The 25,564-nt window shown below is 41.1% G+C and overlaps 1 protein-coding gene across 2 annotated transcripts in view; it reads left to right on the top strand.

Moving 5' to 3' along the window:
* SLC18A1 (solute carrier family 18 member A1) overlaps positions 1-21,672 on the top strand; it is a 30,638-nt gene extending 8,966 nt beyond the window's left edge. For both annotated transcript variants that reach the window (XM_020969638.2, XM_078149626.1), the window contains exons 5-16: positions 2,381-2,464; positions 3,103-3,195; positions 4,346-4,435; positions 4,653-4,696; positions 8,532-8,592; positions 8,675-8,770; positions 13,205-13,283; positions 14,582-14,633; positions 15,954-16,017; positions 16,470-16,589; positions 16,908-17,041; positions 17,771-21,672. In XM_020969638.2, coding sequence (XP_020825297.1) covers positions 2,381-2,464; positions 3,103-3,195; positions 4,346-4,435; positions 4,653-4,696; positions 8,532-8,592; positions 8,675-8,770; positions 13,205-13,283; positions 14,582-14,633; positions 15,954-16,017; positions 16,470-16,589; positions 16,908-17,041; positions 17,771-17,845 — 992 coding nt within the window. In that variant the 3' untranslated portion in view covers positions 17,846-21,672. The remainder of the gene's footprint in view (positions 1-2,380; positions 2,465-3,102; positions 3,196-4,345; positions 4,436-4,652; positions 4,697-8,531; positions 8,593-8,674; positions 8,771-13,204; positions 13,284-14,581; positions 14,634-15,953; positions 16,018-16,469; positions 16,590-16,907; positions 17,042-17,770) is intronic.
* Positions 21,673-25,564: the final 3,892 nt, after the last annotated feature.

Below are 25,564 nucleotides of genomic sequence, written 5' to 3'. Positions count from 1 at the left end.
TTTATCCTCCTGAGCAATAGTCCACAGAACATTTAGTTATAAAAGAATAATACCAGAATAGCAACATGTCTTCAGACCATTTCTATTTGAACCCCATCAAAAAGATGAGAATGAGATAATAATAGTTCAGACATACAACATTTCAATATATTTTTATTGATATAACTTGGTTTTGCATTTTTAAATTTCCTCTTTATTTCTCTCCTCACCATCCCACAGAACTATCAGTTAATTAAGACTTTTTTTGGGGAGAAGAGGAAAAAAACTTTCAGCAAAACATTAATCAACACATTAAAAAAAAATCTGACATTATATGTTGTGGTCCATACCTGTGGACCTCTACTTCTGCAAAGGATCAGGTCCTCTCGTATCTCATCTTTGGGAACAAGTTTGTTCTTTATAAAATCACAACATTGTTTCAATTGTTTCGTGATTGTTCTTTCATTTACATTCATTGTACATACTGTTTTTCTGGTTCTGCTTATGTCACTTTCCATGATTCTCATGTTTATCATTCTTTTGTTTTTGAAAATTATATTTCATTTTTTCCATTATCAAAAATCTACCTTCCTTACTGCCCAACTATTTCCCCCAACTGAAAACAAAACCCATTACAAACATCTATAGTCAAGCAAAAAAAAATTTCTCATTGGTCGTGTCTTTAAAAAAAAATGACTCGTTCTACACTCTGAGTTGCTTCACCTCTCTATCAGAATGTGAGTAGTACACTTCACTATTAGTCTTCTGGAATCACGTACCACAATTTGTTTAGCCATTCCCCAACTGATAACCATCGACTTTGATTCTAGTTCTTTACTGTCATAAAAAGTACTGCTATTCAAGTGGATTTCAGAAAAACCCAGAAAGATTTGTATAGACTGATCCTGAATGAAGTGACCAGAACCAGGAGAACATTGTACACAGTAATAGCCACATTATGTGATGACTAACTTTGAGAGACTTAGCTCTTCTCAGCAATGCAGGAATGTAAGACATCTCCAAGGGACTCATAGTGGAAAGAGCTATCCACACCCAAAGAGGGAATTGTTAGCCTGGATGCAGATCAAAGCATACTATTTGCTCTTTTTTTTTCCTTTTGTTTTGTTTCTTCTTTCTTGTGGTTCCTCCTATTGGTTCTAATTCTTCTTTATGGCATAACTAATGTGAAAATATGTTTAATAGGAATGTGTATATAGAGCCTATATCAGACTGCATGCTATCTTGGAGAGGAGGGAGGGAAGCAAAAGGAGAAAATTGGGAACTCAAAAGCTTATGGAGGTGAATGTTGAAAACTAAAAATAAATTTAAAAAAAAGAAAAAAGTACTGCTATAAATATTTTGCCATATATATGCACTTGCTTTTTGTCAACTGCCTCCTCGGGCTATGTAACACTAGAATCTCTGGCTCAAAGTTTTTGGGCATCTGATTTATTTAAATTTCTTTGGAATACTTTTACTAATTCACAAGTGCACCTCAGTTCACCTATCTCTCTATAAGACCTTGAACACCGTCTATTCCCATCTCTTGTTATCTTTGTCAATTTGCTGAGTGTGAGGTAAAATCACAAGTTTGTTACGGCTTTTATTTCTCTTAGTATTAGTGGTTTGGATCATTCTTTCATATGATTCTTACTTCGACAGTAATTTTGGTTACAAAGGTCTTTTGGGTCCATTTCCTCTTCAAAACAACTTTGTGGGAGTAAAAAAAGGTCAGAATTGGGGCATCTAGGTGGTACAATAGATAGAGCACTGGCCCTGAAGTTAGGAGTACCTGAGTTCAAATCTGGCCTCAGACTAAACACTTGACACTTACTAGCTGTGTGACCCTGGGCAAGTCACTTAACCTCAATTGCCTAAAAAGAACCAAAAAAACCAATAAAAAACAACAAAAAAGTCAGAATTATTATCCCCATCTTATAGGTGAGGAAATTAAGATTCAAAAGGTCACATCCCTATTAAATAGTAGAGCTGGAATTTTAACACAGATCTTCTGGTTTAATATTTGGTGTCCTTTTCAATGACTCCTCTTTGCTAGGAATAATTGAACATAAGCCAGACAGGTCATTGTCATGGTCTTTTATTATATGTGTCTCATAAACTAACCCTTGTTCCACTTAACTCTCTGATAGATCTCCCCTACATTAGGTTGGAAGCTTCTCAAGTTCCTGAACTGTCTTGTATGGCTCACAGTTTATGGCACAGAGCTGCTCACATAAAAGAAATAAATCCCCTTTGGTCTGACCTGGTTAAAAGATCTTCCATTATAAAGCAAGAATGGGTATGAAGACCGGGTGACACAGTGATTGTTCTTAAAACAGTTCAAGGGCTTGGATCCATTTGCTGATTTGGCTCTTCTCGGTGGTCTCTTCTCTCTGCCCAGTGTTTGCTTTTTCAGGCACCTACACTCTTCTTTTCTTGGCCCGAACCCTTCAAGGTATTGGATCCTCTTTTTCATCAGTTGCAGGTAAATCCAACACTTTCCTTCTTCTTCCTCAACCTTCCCTTCCTCTCTTTTTCCCCTACCCTATATTCCACTCCTCTCTTTCCTTTCAGTTCCCTTTCCCAACCATGAACTTCAGATCCTTACATATTAGCAGTAGGATTAGAAGCTAGAGACCTCCATATCTCAAGTAGAAGAAAGAGCACTGAAGCTAGAGACAGAGAAGACCTAGTTTTGAATTAGCTGTGTAATCTAGGAGAGTCACCACCTTCCTGTGCCTCAGCTTCCTCATCTGTAAAATGAGGTGGTGGAGTTAAATGACTTGTGAAGTCCCTGTCAGCTTTAAATCCTATGATGCAAAAGAAATCTTGATTTTGAAGAAGGTATTGGAGTAAAACCTAGTGGGAGATAGCAAGAATGGGATATTGGAATTCTTTTTTTTTTCCCTAATTTAAGTTGACAAGACTGGCTTGAGGCAAGATTGTCAAATTTACCTTCAGCATGCCTCCTTCTCCTGTCCTGTTGCAACCCATCCATTTCGTGTTATAGCTTTCAACATCCACCCCCTTCCCCTGTTGTTCTTTCCCCATAACCTCCCCCATCCTGCAGCTTCCTAGGTGCTGAGAACCTGCTTTCTTATCCTTTTGTTTTTCCATCTGCAGGACTTGGGATGCTGGCCAGTGTATACACAGATGATTATGAGAGAGGGAGTGCTATGGGCATTGCCCTGGGTGGTCTGGCTTTGGGGGTGTTAGGTAAATACCTCTTTATTTCCAAATATTGGTTAGAAAATTAATGATTGCTTGGGACCTGGGGTACACTGACTGGGTCATTCCTATATTCAGCCAAGGTGAAGGCAGGTCCTGCATGGGATGGGTAGGTAAGTCAGGAGCAACAGTCTTCCGCCTAGCCAACTTTTTTAGTAATCTTCTCTGTTACATAAAAACAAAGAAATAGAATACCTTTAAAAAAGAACAAATAAAAGTCCATAAAATTATTGAATCCTGATTCTATAACCCAATATCTCTCCTCATCTTTTTTTCCTTCTCTTAAGCAAGGTGATGTTCCTTGAAATGATAAGCTGCTATTTCGCTACCTGGCTGACTTTCCCACAAGTTTTTTTCCCCTTCCTGAGGCTTGGTTTCTTCATTTGTAAAGTGAGGAGGTTGTACTTGATATTTGTCAAGATTCCTCGAACATCTAAATCTATAATCTACTGGTCCTGTGATTACCCCCAGGTCTTATCCTTTGCTTATCATCCCTGGTTTTTTAGCTTATTCCTTAAACAATTTCCTCTTGTGGCAAGATCAAGAGACTTGAATCAGGAGGTTAGGTTTAAGTTCTGACTCTGTTTTTATCAGCTGTGTGACCTTGACAGCAAATGCCCTCATCTTTCTGAACCTTCATTATCTCATCAATAAAATGAAAAATGTGGAAGATGAGAACTAAGGTATTTTACAACAGTGTATCAAATTCAAATAGAAATGGGGGCCACTAATCTGTACATAAAAATCCTTGCTGGCTGCACATTGACTTTTTAAAAAATGTAATATTGTCTATGGTTTACTGTATTTTTATTTATTTTGTTAAATATTTCCCAAGTACATTTTAATTTGAGGGAATTTGAGTGTTTTAGCCCATGTATGGGCTTCATCTTTGACACCTCTGCTTTGTAGCTCTGGTAGTCCACAGTCCAGCAAATAAGTCTTTATTTGAAGATCTGCTATGTGCCCAACACTGCGTTCAGGATGAAGAAATGTAAGGCACACTCTGTTCCCAAGGAGCCTGAAGTCTAATAGGGGTGTTGAAAGAGAGAGATCTATTTACGCAGACACAAAACACTATTAAGTGGTACCTTTCAACCCAGCCTCTGCTGCACCTCACTGCTATCCCTTTGCTTTACAGTGGGGGCTCCCTTTGGAAGCCTGATGTATGAGTTTGTTGGCAAACCTGCTCCCTTCCTTATTCTGGCATTGCTGGCCTTGATGGATGGAGGTGAGTGAGCCATCCTTAAAAGTAATGGGTTAGAAATATTTTGTATCACGGTGCTAGCTATGGGCTATAAGAAGTTGCTACTGAAACATTTTGACAAAAGTCATGGCTAGAGTCATCCAGGGAAGAAGGAAGTAGGTCCCTGAAACTGCTATTGACTCTAGTGACGGCTGAAGTCTCAAGAAAAACGCACATACTGAAATTTCTTTCCCCGTTTTAGCTCTACAACTCTGTATTCTACAGCCCTCCAAGATCTGCCCCGAGGTAAGCGGTACTTGTATTGCTGTTGTTGTTGTCGCTGTTGTAGTCATTGCAGTTACTATTCATCTCATTCTTATCTTCTGTGTATGGAGTTCAGATAGAAATGTCCTTGGAAAAGTCATTATTCTGCTTCATTATTTTACGTTTAATGTTCTATGGAATTTCACAGGTGCATAAAAGAATTGGGTTTTTTGTAAGTAAATAAGAATAGTAATAGTGCATTTTGGTTGAAAGGAACCTGGCCCCAGAGTCAGAGGACTTGGCTTTAAATCCTGTCTCTCTGACAGTACCTGTATCAACTCAGACAAGGCATTTAAACTCCTTGGACCTTACTTTACCCACCTGTGAAAAGAACAAATTGAAGTAGATGGCCTCTGAGGGCCCTCTGGCTCTAGATGCACGATCCTAAGGTTCTACTGAGATGTGGTAAGCTCATCCCCTTTAGACTCACTAAAAGTATCTTCGTGACAATTCCCGTAGCAGATAGGAGAGCATTATTATTTCTATTAGTAACAATAATAATTCATATTTACATAGCACTTTGCAATTCATAAAGTGCTTTCTTTTCCCCCTTGTCAGGTGGGTAATGTGATTGACTACACTAGGCAATCTTTAAGTGCATACTACGTGCCAGGCATTGTGCTAACCTCTGGGGACACAAGCATAAGAATGAAACAATCTCTGCCGCCTTATCATCCTCAGTTTATAAGTGATGAAACTGAGGCTACTAGTCAGAAGGCTAATAAAGTATTTAGAATCTACGTCTTCTGACTATGCATCCAGTACTCCTGCCGTTAGATGACTCGTATCTTCTACTACAAACTTCATTAGTCATTGCCAGTGGTACACTGGGGAGCTGATATGCTGGGAAGATCATACTAACTCGATCATTGGATCTTACATCCAATTGCAGGTGAATATGGTGAAAGGAGGTGAAGAATACTGATGTTTGGGAAATGAGGAAAGTAGGATTGCCTGATTTTTTTGCACCTGGGGTAGCTTCAGATGAGAAAAGAGGAGAGTATGAGGTTGTGTAAATTTGTAGGTTACGGAAGGCTGGACACATTGCTGGATAAGAGGCAGGCAGGTTTGAGAGAAGCCACTCAGAGTGAAGAATGCCTTACTCTTGCTAAGAACTCCAGATCAGCACAAATTGGTATTACAACAGCATGTGGGATTATGTCATAACTCTGTGACATCTGATATCGATGCTATTGTACCTATAAGGGAAAGTCACAGAGAGAGGGGTCAGTACTCAATGGGCAAAAGGCTAGAAATTAAAGCAAGGATGAGGGTCTCATCTGTCCTCCCATCCTTATCCTTCACCTGAGCTAAACAACTCTGCAAGGTTTTGCCCATAGTGTCCAGAAATCTCTTGACTTCTTGAGATGATGACAACTCCTAAGACACAGACATTTTTCTTTTAGGATTCCAGGGATTATGGCAAGTGCTACCAGAGAATAGGATGTCTGGGTAGGGTAGTGTTTAGTGTACCAGGAAATGGAGATGTGACAAGCATTTGAAATCTGTGTCCCACGCAGAGAAGTAAACTGATCACTCTTCTACAAAGACTCTGAAAATTGGAATGGCTTCATTTGGCTAGTTAAATTTTATAACCCTCCCCCCACCTTAAGTCTGGATCCGAGATAAAATTGCTCTCCAGTTTTCCCCTGAGTTGTACCCTGCAGATAAAAATGCCCCAAAGCAATTTATCAGGCTGTGTCTGGTGGGGAGTGACCTTTGTGTGACTAATGGTTTGATGGGTATCAGTTCTTCCACATTGTCAGAGTACACCTGAGAAGCAAGACACATAATAGGGTATCCTGGGGGTGGGGGTAGGGGGGGAAGCCACTGTACTGGGAGTCAGAAGACCTGGGTTCTGGTTTTGGCACTGCCATTAATTGGCCATGTGACCTTGAAGATGTCACTTTTCCTGGCCCTCAGTTTGCTCTTTTTTAAAAAACAGTATTGAATTACATGAACTCTAAGTTCCCTTCCTGTTGAAACATTTTATGATTCTAAAATGGCAAGGTGGAATGCCCAGAGGGCACAATAGCATGATTAAAATGTAAACCAGTTCCCTTACTGGATTCTAAATTGTAAGCAGCTAAGCTGGGGTCTCTGTGGGCTATCTACCTACACAGGAAACTGGAGACCTCAAAAAGACAGAAATTTAGACCCTAGCTCAGCGACAATGGAGGCATTTCACTACATAGAGGTCAAAGGACTTGAGTAGCAGCTCCCTCCAAATGTTCCTCACATTGTCTACACTTTACCTACACTAATTCATTTGAACCTCACTATAACCTAGTGAGGTAAGCATTATGAGTATTAATACTCCCTTACAGTAGGTGTTGTTATTCAGTTGTTTCAGTCCTATCTGACTCTTTGTGACCTGCTGTGGGGTTTTCTCAGCAAAGATACTGGAGTGGTTTGCCATTTCCTTCTCCAGTTCATTTTATAGATGAGGAAACTGAGGCAGAGAGAGAGACTTATCCAGAGTCACACAGCTAGTAAATGTCTGAGGTGGGAATTGAATTCATGTCTTCCCGACTCCAGTCCCAATGCCCTATCCACGGTGCCATCTAACTGCCCTTAGAGTAGGTAAGAGCATGAAAAAACAGTTAAGCATTTTCCATGTGCCAAGCATTGTGCTAATGAACACTGGGGATACAAAGACCATTTTTGACCTCAAAGAGCTTCCATTGCAAAAGAAGGGTAAAACCCCAATAGGGAGAGCAGTGGTGGTCTGAGAGGGGCATTTTGTTTGGAAAGTCACAAGGCTGGTGAGTAGAACTATAGTGACAAATAGAGATAGGAGTGGATAAACACCCTTTCCAGGAACAATAGTAAGGATTGATTTGATTTTGGCTACTGAAAAGAAAAGAGTGTGGGAGGAGGAGGAGAAGGAGGAGTGTACTCAGCTAAGGCAGAAGATGGCTAGGGGGTGGGGTGGGGAGGAAATAGAAACCAGGGCTCTATCTACCTAACGTGGGCCTCTGTAAGGCACTCACCAAGCAGGATCTCCCAGTTGTCATACAGCTAGTAAGCTAGTAAATATCAAAGGCAGAATTTGTTCCTAAGTCTATATAATAATAACAATAATATCTAGCGTTTATAGAGTGCTTTAAGGTCTGAAAAGCACTTTACAAACATTGCCTTATTTTGTCCTCACTATCATCCAAGGAGATAAATGCTATTATTATGCTCATTTTATAGGGGAGGAAACTGAGGTGGACTTGTCACTTACAGCTAGTTTCTGAGGTTGGGTTTGGACTTCCTGACTCCAGGTCCAGGACTCTATTAGTTGCACTATCTAGTTGCCTACAGGCAGCTATCTGACCCCCAAGTAGAGTACTCTATCTGCTGCTGCAGGAGTTTGGAACTAGACCAGGGATGGGGAACCTGCAGACCACATGTGGCCTTGAGGCTGAAGGTTCCTCACCCTTGGACGAGACATTATCCTGGTTCTGTCCCTAACTAGCTATGTGACCTATTAGATTATAGTTTCTATGAGATTTAAAATCCTTTGGGGCTGGGACTAGGTCTTTAAAATCTTCACATACCTCATAATACCTAGGAAGCTTGGCATCTTGATCACAATAGATACTTACTAAACATTTGTTGAATAAATGAATGAAAGGATGGATGAATGACCCTTCACTTACTCACTTTGAGCTTCATTTTGTTCATTGGTCAAATAGGAATAATACAGACTGTTTTATCTAGTCCATACACAGAAGATTATAGATGCAGACATGTTTTAAGAAAAACAAGTTGCTACTACAATCAGAAAGAATTTTCATTTCCTTCAGAGGGATTTTTTTATTTCCCCCAGAGTTCCAAAGGCACTCCCATCTTAACTCTTCTGAGAGACCCTTACATCCTGGTGGCTGCAGGTAACCTTCCCAGCTGGGATAGAAAGGGAGTTGGGGGCTTTGGCTGGGGCAGCTGGACAACTCATCAGAACCATCTCTGCAGGTTCCCTCTGCTTTGCCAACATGGGAGTGGCCATACTGGAGCCTACACTGCCTATATGGATGATGCAGACCATGTGTTCCCCCAAGTGGCAACTGGGTAAATATCAGATCCTTAAGCCATCTCAGCAGGAGTGTGGAGCAGGTAGTGAGGGGAGTGGTCTTCTTTTGTTGGCTTGACACTTTCCAAATGGGCCAGTCAGTCTCTTTAGCTGGACTCCAAAAATGGATTGTCTCCTTTGATGGGGCAGTAGCACTGTTTTCTCTCCTATGCCTGGTATACATGAGCTAAGTCTGAGTACATTAGGGAGGGAGAGAGGGAAGGGAGGAATAGACATTGCTGGGCCTAGACTTTGGATTTTTGGGAAAGGAAGCAAAAATGAAGTGGTTCCTAGCTGCTGGAAAGAACAAGGATCTGCGATAAAGTGAGAAGCCCTAACAAGCCCTAACCAATTCAAAGGTAAATGTGAGAAGGAGAGTGAGGGACAACATTTGCTAAATGATGGAGGGTAGGAAGTATTAAGGCTTATATTAATGTTACAATCCATTATTTCTTCCCCCCCCCCGTCTACTCAAATCACTAAATAACCCTCCCCTCTCCTTCATCTCCCCTCTCCTCTTATGTTAATGCACCTACCTGGCATAGTGGGTAGTGCACTGGACTCAGCATCAGGAAGACCTGAGTTCAAGTTCTGCCTTAGAGATTTCCTAGTTGTGTGATCCTGGATATGTCATTTAAACTCTTGTGGAGCCTCATTTAACTCATGTTTAAAACTGGGATAAACAGTAATACCTTTTTCACAGGATTATTGTGGGGATCAAAGGAAACAATATGGATAAAGTACTTTTCAGAGCTCAAGGTGTTTTATTAAAAAACGTTAGCTCTTCTTCTTAGGTCTAGCTCTTCAGGCCACTCTGTTGTGAGTTCTTTTCTCCTTCAAGGTAGACCTTGATGTGTGTGTGTGTGTGTGTGTGTGTGTGTGAGTTCATCTTGCCTGTGTGAGAATGCCAGGGAAAAGGGATGGGATTTGGTAAGAAGGGGGTGATTTTCCCTTGTCTGGAACTCTGTTCTCCCTTGGGCAAGGCTGTGGATCCAGGGCCTAGTAGCTCAACTTCCCTATGCTTTTGACTACCTTTCAGGAAGAAACCTCTATGACACAGTTTGGGTTATCAGTGAGGCCCCAGCCTTTTCCAGGAAGTTCAAGGCAGAGGGACAGGGAAGGCTACGTGCCAATTAGTCACAGCTGCTGAAGTCAAGGCTGGTGGCAGTGGGGAGGGGAGAAGCTGATAGAGATGCGATGCTTGCTGAGTGCCCAATATAATGTTCCAAATCTAATTTTCAGGGGGAACAATGTGAGGTTAGGCTCCCGTCTGTACTCCCCACTTTCTCCTCAATTGAATTTCCCTCACCAGAAGCTGGCTCTGGACTTGACCGTTAATCGAGTTAGGCCCTATTCAGGAGGTACCATTTGTACAGGTAATATTCCCCCTGGCTCTTTTGACTCCTGGTGGGGGGTGAGTAACAGATACAAGCTTCCCTGAGCTGTGGCCACCCTGCTTGGGAACAAGTCATGGGAAGGCCTGAGAAAGCATTTCAAAAAATCACAGGGTCATAGATAAAAGCCATTTAATCCAAACCCCTCATTTTATAGACGAGGAAACTGAGGAGCAAGGAGGTGAGGAGACCTTCCCTTGGTTACACAGGGAGTGAGCATCAGAAATAGCATTTGGATCCAGTTCCTGGATTTTCAGAGGCTGTGTTTTTATTCTAGACTAACACATAGAATTCTAGAGCTGGAAGGTACCTCCTGGCTACCTTTATCCCCTTCATCTTCCAGAGGAAGACACTAAGCCCTGGGGAGGGAAAGTCACTTGGTCAAGGTCACACAGTGAGTGAGTAGCAGAACTAGAATCAGAACCGAGGATTCCCAGTTCAATACTTTCCCCACCACATCATACCACCTTTGGCCTTCCAGATGCTGCAATCATTTTGTTGAGCAAGGACATTGATGCATTTGCACATTGCTAAAGTAGGAAGCAGTTACCTCTTATAAGCCCTTTCTCTAACATTTTGCCCTGAATTCAGCCTAAAAGAAACAGGGCCGTGGTACAATCTATTATACCTGAGTATCTGAGACACGCTAAAAAGCAATGTCCTACCACTACAAAGGGTTTGCCGTGCAGTCTGTCCATGGCTATAAGCAGCATCCTCCCACTCTGGCACCTCTTTATTCACAGAATGCCAGTCAAAAGGGAATGGATTACACATTGCAAGATGTTGTCAAACTGTTTGTTCAGGTTTATGGAGTAGGATGAAGCAATAACCGAGATGTCAGAGATGTATCTAAGAGACCAGAAGGTTTCCAGGAAGAAACTTCACCCAAGGCACAATAGGACAGCTATTGCCTTCATTAAAAAGAGTAATTATTACAGACCTACAGGATCAGCTAAAACAGCTGTCATTTAGTGTAGATAAACCATGCCAGAGGCACTCTGTTTCCTGTCTGTTGAAAGTATATATTGAAAATAAATAAGTCACACCCAGTAACTTGTGAAACATTTATCTCTGGCCTAATTACAATTTCAGTGGTTATTTATCTTTTAAAGTATGGCAATATTGCTTCCCCTTGACCCAGAGAGAAGTAGGAAATGGGGCCTAAGACACAGAGGAGGAAACCAGGCCCCTGATTTGGACTGCTTATTTATTCCTGGTGTGTGTAGTCCAAAAGGACTTATTGCATCTCTCTCTCTCTCTCTCTCTCTCTCTCTCTCTCTCTCTCTCTCTCTCTCTCTCTCTCCTTCCCTTTTCTTCTCTCCCTAGCTCCCACACATAACAGGAGATACACACAGTATCTTATTTTCTCATAAAAGTGCTGGATAGCATAGGACCCAATAAAAGCCATTGAGTTCCAATCATGGGTTAACATGCCACTGCTTCTCCCAGCCTTGAATTCTAAGGCTACGTCTTTCTCTGGGTGTTGCAGCTGCCCTTTTGGGTCAGTTCAGATTGGGAGAACACTGGACAGATGAGAGAAGTGTCTTTTGCTTAAGACCCTGACACTTCCTGTTTGGTATGGTTTCTCTTACCTGTAGCTTTGGACAGCCGTCTGGTAAGTGTGCCCTTGTACAGAAGCACGGTCAGGAGGGAAAGTGGATAATGGCTCCATGAAAATCCATCCACACTTCTGGGGTTTGGAAAGTGGGGTGTTACTTAAAACTCTGAGCTTTGCTGCTGTTGAGTCAAGGGCATCACCTTCATAAATGGAAGTGTTCTTGAGGGCTGAAGATCCAGGGACATTAGAAGGGGAAAGAATAATAACTGGCATCGTATAGTGCCTTTCCATTTGTAAAATACTTTTATAATTCATATCTCATTTGATTCTCACAACAATTCCACGAAAAAGAAAGTGCTAGTATTAGCCAAGCAAACAAGCAATTATTAAGCACCCACTATTTGCTGGACACTTTTTTGGGGGAGGGGGGAGTTGGCAATGGGGTTAAGTGACTTGCCTAGGGTCACACAGTTGGAAAGTGTCAAATGCCTGAGGCCAAATTTGAACTCAGGTCCTCCTGATTCCAAGGCTGGTGCTCTATCCACTGCACCACCTTAGACATTTTCTATGCCCTCCCAAATCCCTGTTTTCAAGGAGCTCAATCTAATGGGGGAGGGGGAGGGGACCATGTAGAAACAAAACATATTGGAAAAATTGGAGATGATCTCAGAAAGAAAGTAATGACATTAAAGGGGATTGGTAGGTCTTCTTGAAGAAGGTGGGATTCTAGCTGAGACTTGAAGGAAGCTGAGGAAGCCAAGGGAGAATTACAGATTTTAGGGAACAGCCAATGAAAATGTCCAGAGTAAGTGATGGAAAGTCTTTTTAGAGGAATAGCAAGAAGGCCACTGTTGCTGGGTTGTGAAGGTATAAGAAACCTGGAAAGATAGGAAGGGGGCAGGTTATGAATTATATTTGACCTGGAGGTAATAGGGGATGGGGTGACATGGTCAGATCTGTACTATTATCACCCCATTCTACAGATTAGGAAACTGAGGCTGTAAGAGGCCAGCAACTTCAGTTCCAGTTACAATCTGGACAATGACAAAAAAAAAATTACCAAGATACAGAGATCTGATTCCTAAATCAATGTTCTTCCCACTACACAATGGTAATAGTTAACACAAATAATAAGCATTTTCCTCTGCCTCCTAAGCAGGAATGTTCCCTACCTCTTTTCACTCATTTCACCCATGGTTTGAAGCAAGAACTACAGTGCTCAAGTTAATATTTTCCTGCGTATCACTCATTCTATGCCACAGGTCGAGGTATAGGCGGGAAGGCAACATACCTGCTTTGCACAGGGATTTCCTTTGTTGTGTGAGGCCCAGAGTAGATACGGGGTTTGTAAAATAGAGAAAAGATTTTCTCTGACCATCCTAGGGAGCAAAGTGTAAGACAGGGGCATGATTCCTTCGAAGGGAGAAGTTCCTATAGGAGCAAAAATGAGAAAACCCAAAGAAGTGTTTTTCTCTCTGTAGGTCTAGCCTTCCTGCCTGCCAGTGTGTCCTATCTCATTGGCACCAACCTCTTTGGCGTATTGGCCAACAAGATGGGTCGGTAAGTAATCTGTAAGATGGAGAGGATGTGGAAAGGCAAGATAGTGATTGTAGCATCTGTTAAGGAGATCATGGAATCACACAAAGTTAGAACTGAAAGGAACAATGTAGGAAAATCTTCCAAACAACTTTGTTGTTGCTGTCCAGTGATTTCAGTCATGTCCAATTGTTCATGATCCCATTTGGGATTTTCTTGGCAAAGCTATCAGAGTGGTTTGCCATTTCCTTCTACAGCCCATTTTACAGATAAGGAAACTGAGGTAAATAGGGTTAAGTGACTTGCCCAGGGTCACACAGCTAGTAAGTATCTGAGGCCAGATTTGAACTCAGGAAGATCAGTCTTCTTGACTGCATGCCTGGCACTCTATTCACTTCACCACATAGCTGCCTTCTTAACTTCTTAACTACCTGAAAAGTGGAGTGTGCTCCCTCACAAGGTACTGGGGTCTCCATCACTTGACATCTTCAAACAACGGGTGGACAGCCATTTGTCTGGGATATATTATAGAAGGCTCTTGTTCAGATATTAATGGCCTCTGAGGGTCTTTTTATCTCAGAAATTTTGGAGTTTCTTCTAAACAACATGATTTTCCATCTTAGACTGAAAAAAGCCACCTTGGATGTGATTGAAGGGAAGGCCACATAGGGATGGAGAATGTGTCCATTGATGTACTTACTGAGCCCCTACTATGTCTGTGGCACTGTGCTAAGACCTAAGAGGGCCATAGGAAATATAAGACCCAGTTTTTATTCCTTAGGATCTTATGATTTAGTCGGGAGTGGGGTTGGGAAGGATATACTCATAAAAAAAGGTCACTAAGAACGCAAGCAGCACATGGCCAGCAAATGCCAAAAGCAGCAGTGTAGTCAGTTTACTGGGCATCGAAAAGGAAAAATACATCATAGGTTAAGGTGATCTGGGAAGGACTTACTGAGGATTTGTGCTGGGCCTTGAAGAATGATTAGGACATAGATCAGTGAAGGGAGAGGGAGGGCATTTCAAGGAGGGGAAGTGACCTGAGCAAAGACTCAAGAGCCAATCTCACAGCTCAGATACCCACCACATCTCCTCTAGGAAGAAAAACAGAGAAGAGTATCCTTCCTTCCACGAGGTGAAGCACTGTCCACATCTAGTCAGGTCTAGAGATGTTGCTTTGTTTATATAGAAAGTAGTTTCTGGAAATGGTACCCAGATAGTGTACTTACTGGCCATCTTTGGTAGGGATGGGGCTGGGGCTGGGGCTGGGGCTGGAGGTGAATGATGTCTCCCTAAAGTAGTTGCTTGCTTCCTTTTTATAGATGGCTCTGTTCTTTGATTGGGATGTTGGTAGTAGGTACCAGCCTGCTCTGTGTGAGTATAACTAGGTGTCTTTGGGTTAGGGGGACCCAGCTTCAAAGACAATTCTTTTGAGAAACAAGGCAGGACAACAAATATCCATCTTCTATCCCCTGGTGGAAAAACCTTCATTGAAACAAAGGCCTTATTCAGGGAGGGGCTCAAGATCTGGGCGAGAGGTGATGACGCAGGTTGAAACTGGTTTGGGTAACCACAAATTACAATTCTGTCACGATTCAACATGAGACTTGAAGGTGGGAGGGGAAAGAAGGTAAGAAGGGGATAACTTAGTGAGGGAAGAAAAAGCCAGAATGACTGAGAATCAGTGCACTATAGCCTGGGACCTACGGGTTAATGATGTTTCAGAGAATTCATACTGAGATATCCTTTATTCAGTCCTTCCCAAGACTAGAAGAATGGTGACAATAGCTGAAATGGAAAGATCCCTTCCATCCAGAAGTAATCCATTGTGACAACATTCCAAATAAATCAGAGAAATAGGAAAATGATTGTTCTCCTTAAAAGAATCTCCTTTTAAAATGCAAATGTACCTGATAACAAATTATCAGTTGTTAATACTTTACTTATCAGTTAATATGTCATTGGAGATTAGTATACTTTCAAAAGAATGGGACAAAGACTAAGTATGGGGGAAAAGAGGGAACTAGCCCTGAGAAGTTTGTGTGTGTGTGTATGTTGTTAAAGGTTCTAAATTTTTTTATGTCATGGTGACTTTTGGCAGTATAGCGCAAACTATCAAACTATGGACCTCTTTTCATAATAATATTTTTAAATACATAAAATAAAACACATAGTATTACTAAATAAATCAATTATATTAAAATAAAATTGCAAACTTTTTTTACAATCCAAGTTCATTGACCACCCCCGTCAAAAAAAAAATCTATCCCTTGACCTCAGGTTAAAAATCCCTGCCATTGGACATAAAGGTTAGGGTTATTTTTCCCTGGGTCACTCTGTACCATGAAATAATTTTTTATCCTATTTTTAGTATGAGATGACATAGACTGTCAGCCCCTGCTGTAGTGTAGTTCTTTTGGTCCAGTGTTTGTTGAAGACTTACCTACTCCCTTTACACACACACACACACACACACACACACACACACACACACACACAAATACAATTAGGAACTTAATGAAAACTTTTTGATGATAACAATAACAATGGAGAATAAGAAGGTGAAGGTTTAGATGTGGAAAGAATCTATGGTACAGAGCTGCCTACTCCCTTTATATAACCATCAGAGCCCTTTGGATAACACTCATAGGATGTCACACCCTGAATACTCTCTGCTTTTGTTTTTCCTCAAAGGTTCCTCTTGCTCAGAATATTTTTGGTCTCATTGGTCCCAATGGGGGACTAGGCTTTGCTATTGGTAAGAACTTTGTCTCAAAGGAGGCTAAGCGTGCAATTCTTCCTCCATCTCCCTTCCCTCTCCTCCCTACTTCAGCTTTCCTGGGCCTGAGAACTTGCCTTGATATCGAGTTCTGGGTCAGCTGGTTTCCCTGATCCTTCCTCTGGTCTAGGCTGGGTATGGGGAGTGAATGAGGGAGAAAGAAGAAATGAGGTAAAAGCAGTAGTGAGGAATTGCTGTTTGGGAAAGACCTGGTAATTCCTTCCTGGGGAAGGGAAGGTAGAGGAGAGGAGGAAGGAAAGAATTGAATTGGAAAGGGGATAGAGTAGAGAGAAAATGAAAAAGAGAGAGCCCAAGGAAGGAAGTGGAAAAGCATATAGGCAAAATGCAGAAGGAAGAAGGCTGGGTAGGACAGAGTCCAGCGGGCCAGGAAGGATGATAGTGACTGACTGTGTTGTCTGCTTTGGGCACAGGCATGGTTGACTCTTCCATGATGCCCATCATGGCACACCTGGTGGACCTTCGCCACACATCTGTGTATGGGAGTGTCTATGCCATCGCTGATGTGGCTTTCTGCATGGGATTTGCTATTGGTATGACCCCTGTAGAGACGACAGTCTAGACCTGCTTCCCCATAAGCTCTTATCCCTCTTCCATCTCCTTATTCCCACTTTGATTAGTCAGTCAGATTAAAAATGTAGAATATCCAAAGCACTCTTTGTCACTCATGGCTGACCCTTAATCCTGGGACCTTTAACTGATGTGAGTGTCTCCTTTCTGTATCCTTCCTATTTGCCAACAGCACAGTACCCGTCCTTTTTCTGGTCTGTCTGTATCTATCAATAAATGCTACAATATCTATATTTCTATGACAATGAATCTATAATAAATGCTCGATTCAACCCTTGCAGGTCCATCTACTGGGGGTGCTATTGTCCATGCTATTGGTTTTCCCTGGCTCATGGTCATCATTGGAGTCATCAACATTGCCTATGCTCCACTCTGCTACTACCTTCGAAGCCCCCCCGCCAAGGCAGAAAAGACCGTAAGGGACTGATTCTAACCATGCTGACAGAGTCTTTCTTTTCTATTTTCCTTCTTTTTTTTTCCTCTTCTTCCCTTTCCCTCACATTTCTTTGCCCTCCTCCTTTTCTATCCTTTCTCTCTTAGCTCATGAGCTTTTTCATCTTTTTTCATGATAATTATGAGGAGAGACATCATAGGTTAGTAGGTAGAGGGTTGATCTTGTAGTGAAGAAGTTCTGGGATCAAGCCGTCTGTGACACATACTAGTTGTGTGTGATACAGGGACAAGTAATTCAATTTTTGAATTCCCTGGGCAACTCATGACAGTGAGTTACCCAGAAGTGGCTGAGACACAGTGGTATATGAAGTTTGCGCATTGGGAACTCACACTGATGAAATCACACATCCACAATAACAATTATTAGAACAATAATAATTCACCTTTCTGTTGAAGGTTTCTGCCTTTCTCCTTCAAGGTTCATCTTATTTCCTCTTTCTTTTTTTGCCTCTCCCTGTGGGTTCACAGAACATAGAAGTATAACTCAGTGACATCTGAAGGTTGACTGCTAATCGTGAATTTAGTTGAGCTTGAATGGATGCAGGAAGCCTAAAAAAGCAGATCTTGGGCCCTTTCAGACTTTGATGTGAAAATTCACTTTGCAGAGACTTTGGGGATAGTTGGAGGGTGGCTGAGAAGTAAGGTCTATAGACAAAGTGGTAGTATTTTCCCTTTCTCTCTCTTTCTACAGGCAATTTTGAACCAGGAATGCCCAATGGAGACTAAGATCCATGGAATGCAGAAGTCCCAAAGGAATTTCCTCTAAGTGATGGCAGTGAAGAGGAAGCAGAAAGTGAAGAATAGTGGGAGAAAAGGAGGCTCCTGCTTTGGTGGGCATTGCTCCATTATTGATGTCTCTCTCTCTTCTCCTTTCCCTGAAAAGTCCAATCTTGAAAGATACAGAACAAAATGCCTTCTAGATACTCTGTCCAGGACTCTTCTTTCCTTTCTATCCCCACCTGGGAAGAAAAAAAAAATTGAGACCTATGGGTTGTATTAAGCCAATTGCCTTTTTCCTCCAGATACTTTGCTTGACCCATCCTTCTAGTTAAGGGGTAGAGAGGTGATTACTACCTTATAAGGCTATTATGAAGCTGATTAATATAAGCAATGTCATCCATTGCTAAAGATTGTTGGAGGAGGGTGCAGGGAGAGCACTAATCATAAGGAGGTACCCAGAGAGCACAGTGGGCCTCTGTTCTTTTTGTGTTCCCAACCGACACTGGACCTGACTGCTTTTCATATGTAGCACGTTGCAGTTGTGCTCTGGTCATTGACATGATGGAACCCAGGTACATTAATTTGTTTTTAAGGGGTTGTAAGAGGTTTGTTACAAAATCTCTCTAGCTCAAGAAAAACCCCAGGAACATTGATATCTAGCTGTTTTACTCCAAAAGGGCCTCAGTTTCCTGGCAAGCATTCAGGATAAGAAGGCATTGGATACAGGACAGGTTTTATTTAATGCAATCCAAAAAACACATAATAGCTCATACTGGAGCACTGCATCTGGCTACTTACTATCATTGTGAGCAAGTTATTTCTCTCCCTGGGCCTGAATCCTTTCTTCTGTAAAATGAAGGAGTTGGACTAGATGACCTCTAAGGTCTTTACAATTCCATCCTAAGACTTTAGGATCCCAGGGACATGTTAAATCTTATCTTATCACCCCTGAGTTGATCCCTAGGGTTGTAGGAGCTTGGAAATTGGGAATTTGAGTTAAAGCTATAACAAAGACTTTGTTCTGGGGCAGTTCACAAAGAGAATTCACACATTGTCCAGGGGCACAAGGAGGTAAAAGGGGCTGCCCACTGTGCTCACCGCCATGTAATTCAGGGGCACTCCCTATGTGCTGCCTTCCTTTCTAGTCTTTGGAGGCACTTGGTTTTCTCATTTAATAGGCTCCCATCTGGCCTTTTCTGGCGGGGTGGAGAAGGCTGCTCATGGATCTTACTGTCTGTTTCATAATAATAATAATAATTAATATAGTACCATCTATGTGCCAGGCACCATGCTAAGCACTTTACAAATATTATATCCTCGTCATGAATCTGCTGTTTCTGAACTTATGGTTGTAAAATAGATTTCACCACCAAGCAAATAACATTACCCTAGAGCCCTTAAAGCTCAAACCCCTTATGTTTTCACTGTTTTCATTGAAAATAGAGGATTTAGAGTTGGACAGGACCTTAACAATCACCTTGTTAAAACTCATTTTACTAAGAAGAGGCTCATTTTACCAAGACTCATTTTACCAAGAAGAGTGACTTGCCCAAGGTCACATAAGTAGTAAGTAGATGCTGGGATGAGTATCTAAAGCTTTTGGCTTCAAATCTGTAGCTCTTTCCGTTAGACAATGTTTGTTCCTTGTTCTTACTTTGCCCCAGAATTTGATATGCTAGAAGTCTTAACTTTAAGTATCTCAAGAAGTGAAAAAAAGGATACCCAGAAATCCACACAGGAGCAATACAATTTGTGATGAGAAATTTTTCATACTTGTTAATGAAAAATTAAAGGTGAGATTAATAAAATTCAGTGTAAGAAAACTGTTGAATTAATAAATAAAGCAAGGAGTTGGTTTTATAAGATAAAAACCAATAAAGTAGATAAAACATTGGCTAATATGATTTAAAAAGAGAGAGAAAACCCAAATCACTATTATTAAAAATGGAAAAAAGTGAGTATACCACCAATGAAGATAAAATTAAAGCAATTATAAGGAGTTATTTTGCCTACTTACATGCCAATAAATTTAACAATTTAAATGAAATGGAAGAATATTTACAAAAAACTGAATATTTGTTACCTAACAACCCTATCCTTTCAAGCTCTATATAGAAAAAAAAACCTGTGTATGTGAATATAATCATTATTAAAACTATATCCCGTCAATTTCTACAACATTTATTGAACACCTGCAATATGTAGGAGTTATAAATGCTAAGGCATAGAACATGATTCCTGTTCCCAAAGAGTCACAATCTAGTTAAGAACACAGGACAGGAACATATTTTTTCCCCCCAAAATACCAAGTAGCATACTGTAAGTGATAATAATACTAAATAACATTTATATGATGTTTTAAGGTTGTAAAAAAGTTAGCATGTATTGTCTCATTTGATTTTCACAATAACTCTATGAGGTAGGTATATTATTATTTTCATTTTACAAATGAGTAAATGACTTGCCTGGTCTTCCTGACTCCAAATCTAGCTTTCTCTTGGCTCTGTCAGACTACCTCCCATTAGTACCCAATTAACCTTAATTGTGCCATTATTGACAAATGAATAGTATATACCAATAAGTAATACAGAAGGGGTTCAGAGGATAAATACTGTGTTTCTGTGAGTCAATGATTATTAAGGGCTAGAACAACCAAGAAAAACTTCATGGAGGAGATAGGATTTCAAACTTGGCTGGAGCAGGTTTATGTAGAAGTAGTGGGAAATAAGATGGTAGATGTAGGGAAGAATTAGATTGTAGAAAGTTTTGAATGCTAGACTACACTTTAGATTTTATCTTGTGAGTAGTAGGGTGCCATTGAAACTTTAAAGTGGAATGATAGGATGAAAGAATTAGAGCTAGAATGTTCCTTTTGAATGTTCCCAATCATTAATAAGAAAAATGCAAATCAAACCAATCTTGAAATTTTACCTCATACCCAGCAAATTGGCAAAGATGACAAAAATGGTGATAGTCAATGTTGAGGGAATGACAGGCACACTAATGCCTTGTTGGGGGAGCTATGAATTACTACAACCATTTTGGAAAGCATTTGGAATTATACAGACAGAATGACTAAAATGTCATACCCTTTGACCCAGAAATTCCATGGTTAGGCAAATACTTCAAGGAAGTAATAAACAAAAAGACAGACTCCATATAGACCAAGACATTTTTAGCAGCTTTTTTTTTTAGGCAATTGGGGTTAAGTGACTTGCCTAGGGTCACACAGCTAGTAAGTGTCAAGTGTTTAATCTGAGGCCGGATTTGAACTCAGGTACTCCTGACTTCAGGGCCAGTGCTCTATCCACTTCACCACCTAGCTGCTAAAGCAGCATTTCTTGTGGTAGGAAAGAACTCAAAACAAAGTAGATACCCATTGATTAGGGAATAGCTAAGCAAACTGTGGTAAATGAATGTAATAGAATATTACTGTGATGTAAGAAATGATGAACATGATGTATACAGAGAAACATGGAAAAATCTACATAAACTGTTGCAGAGCAAAGTAGGCAATGCTAGCAAGACAATATAGGCAATGACTACCACCACGTAAATGGAAAGAAGCGACCACAGGGAAACAATCGATAAATGAAAACTGTGAAATTATAAAGAACAAGCTTGGCCCCTAAAAAGAGATATTAGGAATTACCTTTACATGATCCTTTACAGAGATAGGGAGATTCATGGGTATAGAACATTGTATATGACATCATTTTGTTATTGTTGTTGTTTTATTGGTTGATTTTGCTGATTTTTTTTCCTAGTCTTTTCCTTTTACACGTGTTTGTCATAATGATGACTCTCAGAGAGGGGAGAAAAAGGGATATAGGGGGAAATCCAGGCAATGTAAGGCAAGCGATACTAATAAAAATTTATTTAAAAAAGAAATATTTTGTTCCAATTTTCTTGTCTTATAGATTAATAGATGTTAGAAGGCATTTTATAGATAGGAAGACTTAGGAAAAGTTAAATGTCTTTCCAAAGGTCACACAGGCAGTAGAGCTGGGCTATAAACCCAGGTCTCTGACTCCAAATCCATCACGTTTTTCCACAGATAGATGCTGGATAATTGTTGTATTTCTGATTAGTAGCCTGGGTTAGATTCATTGTACAAATTCTTCCTTAGCTCCCTCTCTAATCTCTGCTTAAGTATCAGAAATCATTTACAAATTCCGCCAGAACAGAGACTCGCCCAATTGTTTTCCAGGTCTGAGAATCTCTCTCTTGACTAAATGCTTACCAGTGGGACAATGTACCTTCCTTTCCCTGCCTGCACCTCCCCCCTCCTCTTTTTTGACCAGACCTGTGATTTCATTAATAGGGGAAAATTCTGATGAGGAAACCCCCTCTACCAATGTAGATTGGTAAATGAACTACAGCTTATAGTGAAAAAGAATTGTCTTGAATACTGAAACTTTCCCAGGTTATCAAGTCAGTATGGGTCAAAGGTAGGACTGGAATCTAGCATCTTCTAGATTCCGAGGCCAGAAACCCAAGGCTGGACTTCTGGTAACTGGTCTGGCTGGGGATCAGAAAGGAAACCAGAGAAGAATTTGTGCAATGAATGCACTGTACCCGATGTTGTTGCTGTTCAATCTCTTCATGACCCCACTTGAGGGTTTTCATAACATAGCTACTGGAGTGGTTTGCCATTTCCTTCTCCAGCTCATCTTATAGATGAGGAAACTGAGGCAAACAAGGTTAAGTGACTTGCCAAGTATCACAGAGCTAGTTGCTGAGGCCAGATTTGAACTCAGGTCTTCTCGATTCCAGGCCTACTGCTCTATCCACTGGACCAACTAACTGGACACTACACCCTATAGTTCTCCTTTATGGGTATGTTTTTAGGTGCTAGAATCTATACTCATTGATTAACTTGGCCTAATTAACAAACCAGACAGAGACGATACAGACGAACTAGCAGGACAAATGGCATTTACCCTAGACTTTAGAAAGAATTCAAGGGTGGAATCTGGGATTTGGGCAAAAGGCCTGTTCCAGAGGGTTGGGGATCACCAGTCTGGTATGATTAATTAAGGGCATGCATTAATTGGTTCACATTAAAGACCTTGGCCTAATAGCTACTGTACTCCAACTGGGCAATGAAATATTGGGTATGGGTCAAGAAGAGTATTAGAAACTAAATAAAAGCTAGTATATTCTATAAAACCACCATGTGGCCACACCTGGATTACTGGATTACATAACAAAGGCACAGGCCATTGAGTTGGAGAAGTTTCAGAGAAAGACCAACAAAATGATTAGAAGAATTGGTCCCTGGTAGAGAGAAGGGAGGAGTTGCTTTCTGAGGTCATTGAAGACATTGTTTTATTTGGGAAGACACTGACTAAGGGTTGGGTGAATTTGGATTAGTCATCAAATCCTATTATGTTAGAAGGTATAATATCTGATATTTGCATAGGGCTATGTGGTTTGCAAAGTATAAAGGATCATAAATCTGGAGCTGGTAGAGACCTCCCAAGTCATCTAGTAATCTACCGCCATTGCCAATCCTGCCCCACCACCATTTTGCTGATGAGGAAACTGAGGCCCATGAAGGTTGTGACCGGTCCAAGGAAGTAAAACAGAGGTAGGATTTGAAGCCAGAACCTATGACTCCAGAGTCATGGGAGATCATGAAAAGTTTCCTGCAGCCAGTGATTGTGTTCCCCTCCTCAGTTACCTCTGCGGCTCCCTATTACTTCCAGGATCAAATATAAATTTTTTTCTTTGACATTTAAAGCTCTTCTTAACTTTTTTTTTAACCTTTTCAGCCTTTTTATACTTTACTGCCTTTCATACATGGGGATGAATGAATGAATTAATATTTATTACTTGTTTTGCTTCAGGCACGACTCTGATCTGGGAACACAGATACAAAATGGAGGGGTCCTTACTATATACACACTACCATCCATCCTCACTGGCCTACTTGGTACCCCTCCCCCACATGGCCCCATTTCACATTTTCATACGTTTGCACTAGGGGCCACCCATACTTGAAATATTCTCTCTTTTCATCTGCAGTAGAATCCTTGGCTGCCTTTAAGTCTCACCTCAAATGCCCCCTTCTACAGGAAGCTTTTCATGGTGCCCCAGCTGCTAATACCTTTCACACTAAGATTACCTTCCAAATATTTTGGGGATATCTTGCATGAACCTATTTCTATACACATTATCTTGCCACATTAGAATGCAAGCTCCTCCAGGGAGGGAAGGGATTGCCTTTTCTTTTTCTTTGTATCCTCGGTGCATAGTATGGTATCTGGCACAGGGCTGGGGAACCTGTGGCCTCGAGGTCACATGTGACCTTCTAGGTTTTGACTGAGTCCAAGTTTTACAGAACAAATCCCTTTATTAAGGGGGTTAGTTCTGTGAAGTTTGGATGCAGTCAAAGGGCCGCACTTGAGGACCTAGACGGCCACATATGGCCTCGAGGCCCCAGGTTCCCCAGCCCTAATCTGGCACATAGTAAGTACTTAATTGGGGCAGCTAGCTGGCACAGTGGATAGACAGCCAGGCCTGACGTCGGGAAGACCATCTTCCTAAATTTGAATCCGGCTATGTCCTATCTATCTGACCACTACTCCTTATTGATTTCCTTTGATGGATCTCCATGCAGGTCATGCCTGCTAACTGTGGGTCACCCACAGTGCTTTGTCTTTGGCCCTCTTCTCTTTTCCCTCTATACAATAGGACCATTTAGTGGTCTCTTCAGCTCCCATGGATTCAGTAATCATCTCTATGACGAGGATTTTCAGATCTACCTATCCTACTTTAACCTTTCAACTGACTTCCAGTCTCTCTATATCTAATCCGTTGCCAAGGTCTGTGTATTTCATCTTTGTAATATATCCTTTGCAATATGTCTCTCAAATATGTCCTCTTCTCTCCTCTGACATCTTATCCCCTCATGACTGACTGGATTATTGCAAATAGCTTCTCTCTCTATTCCAATCCATCCTTCATTCAGCCACAAAAGTGATTTTCCTAAAGCACAGGTTTGACTATTTCACTCCCCTACTCACTAAACTTCAGTGGCTCCCTATCACTTTTCACAAAATCTTCTGTTTGGTGTTCAAAGCCCTTCACAATCTGGTTACTGGCTCACTCTACTTTTCCAGTCTTTTTCTACCCTTCTCACTCCCCTATACTCTTTGATCTGGTGACATTGGCCTCCTCACCGTTCCTCAAATAAGATACTCCATCTCCTGACTCTGGGAATTTTCAAGGGCTGTCCCCAATGCCTGGAATGTTCTCCCTACTTCTGGCTTCCTTCAAGTCTCAGCTAAAACCCCACCTTCTCTGGTAAGCCTTTCCTAATCCCTCTTAATTATAGCACCTGCCTTCTTTTGATTATTTTCCATTTGTTTTGTATATAGCATGCTTGTACATGGTTGTTTGCATGTTGTCTCCTTCATTAGAGAGAAGGGAGGGCAGGAACTGTCTTTTGCTTTTCTTTGTATCACCATTTAGCACAGTGCCTGGCAGTTAATGAATGATTATTGACTGATAGATACAGGTGACTGATACAATTAGGTAGTTTCAAAACTGGTTAAATGACTACTCTCCAAGAGTTCATTGTTATTCAGTTGTTTCAGTAGTGTCTGACTCTTCATGGACTTATTTGGGGTTTTCTTGGCAGAGATACTGGAGTGGTTTGCCATTTCCTTCTTCAGCTCATTTTACAGATGAGGAAACTGAGGCAAACAGGGTTAAGTGACTTGCCCAGGGTCATACAGCTAGTAAGTGTCTGAGGCCA

This window comes from Phascolarctos cinereus, unplaced genomic scaffold (genome assembly GCF_003287225.1).
Source record: "Phascolarctos cinereus isolate Bilbo 61053 unplaced genomic scaffold, phaCin_HiC Scaffold_2;HRSCAF=192, whole genome shotgun sequence".
Taxonomy (NCBI): Eukaryota; Metazoa; Chordata; class Mammalia; order Diprotodontia; family Phascolarctidae; genus Phascolarctos; species Phascolarctos cinereus.
The sequence above is the reverse complement of the archived record's forward strand: the minus strand, read 5'-3'. Positions and strand labels throughout refer to the sequence as shown.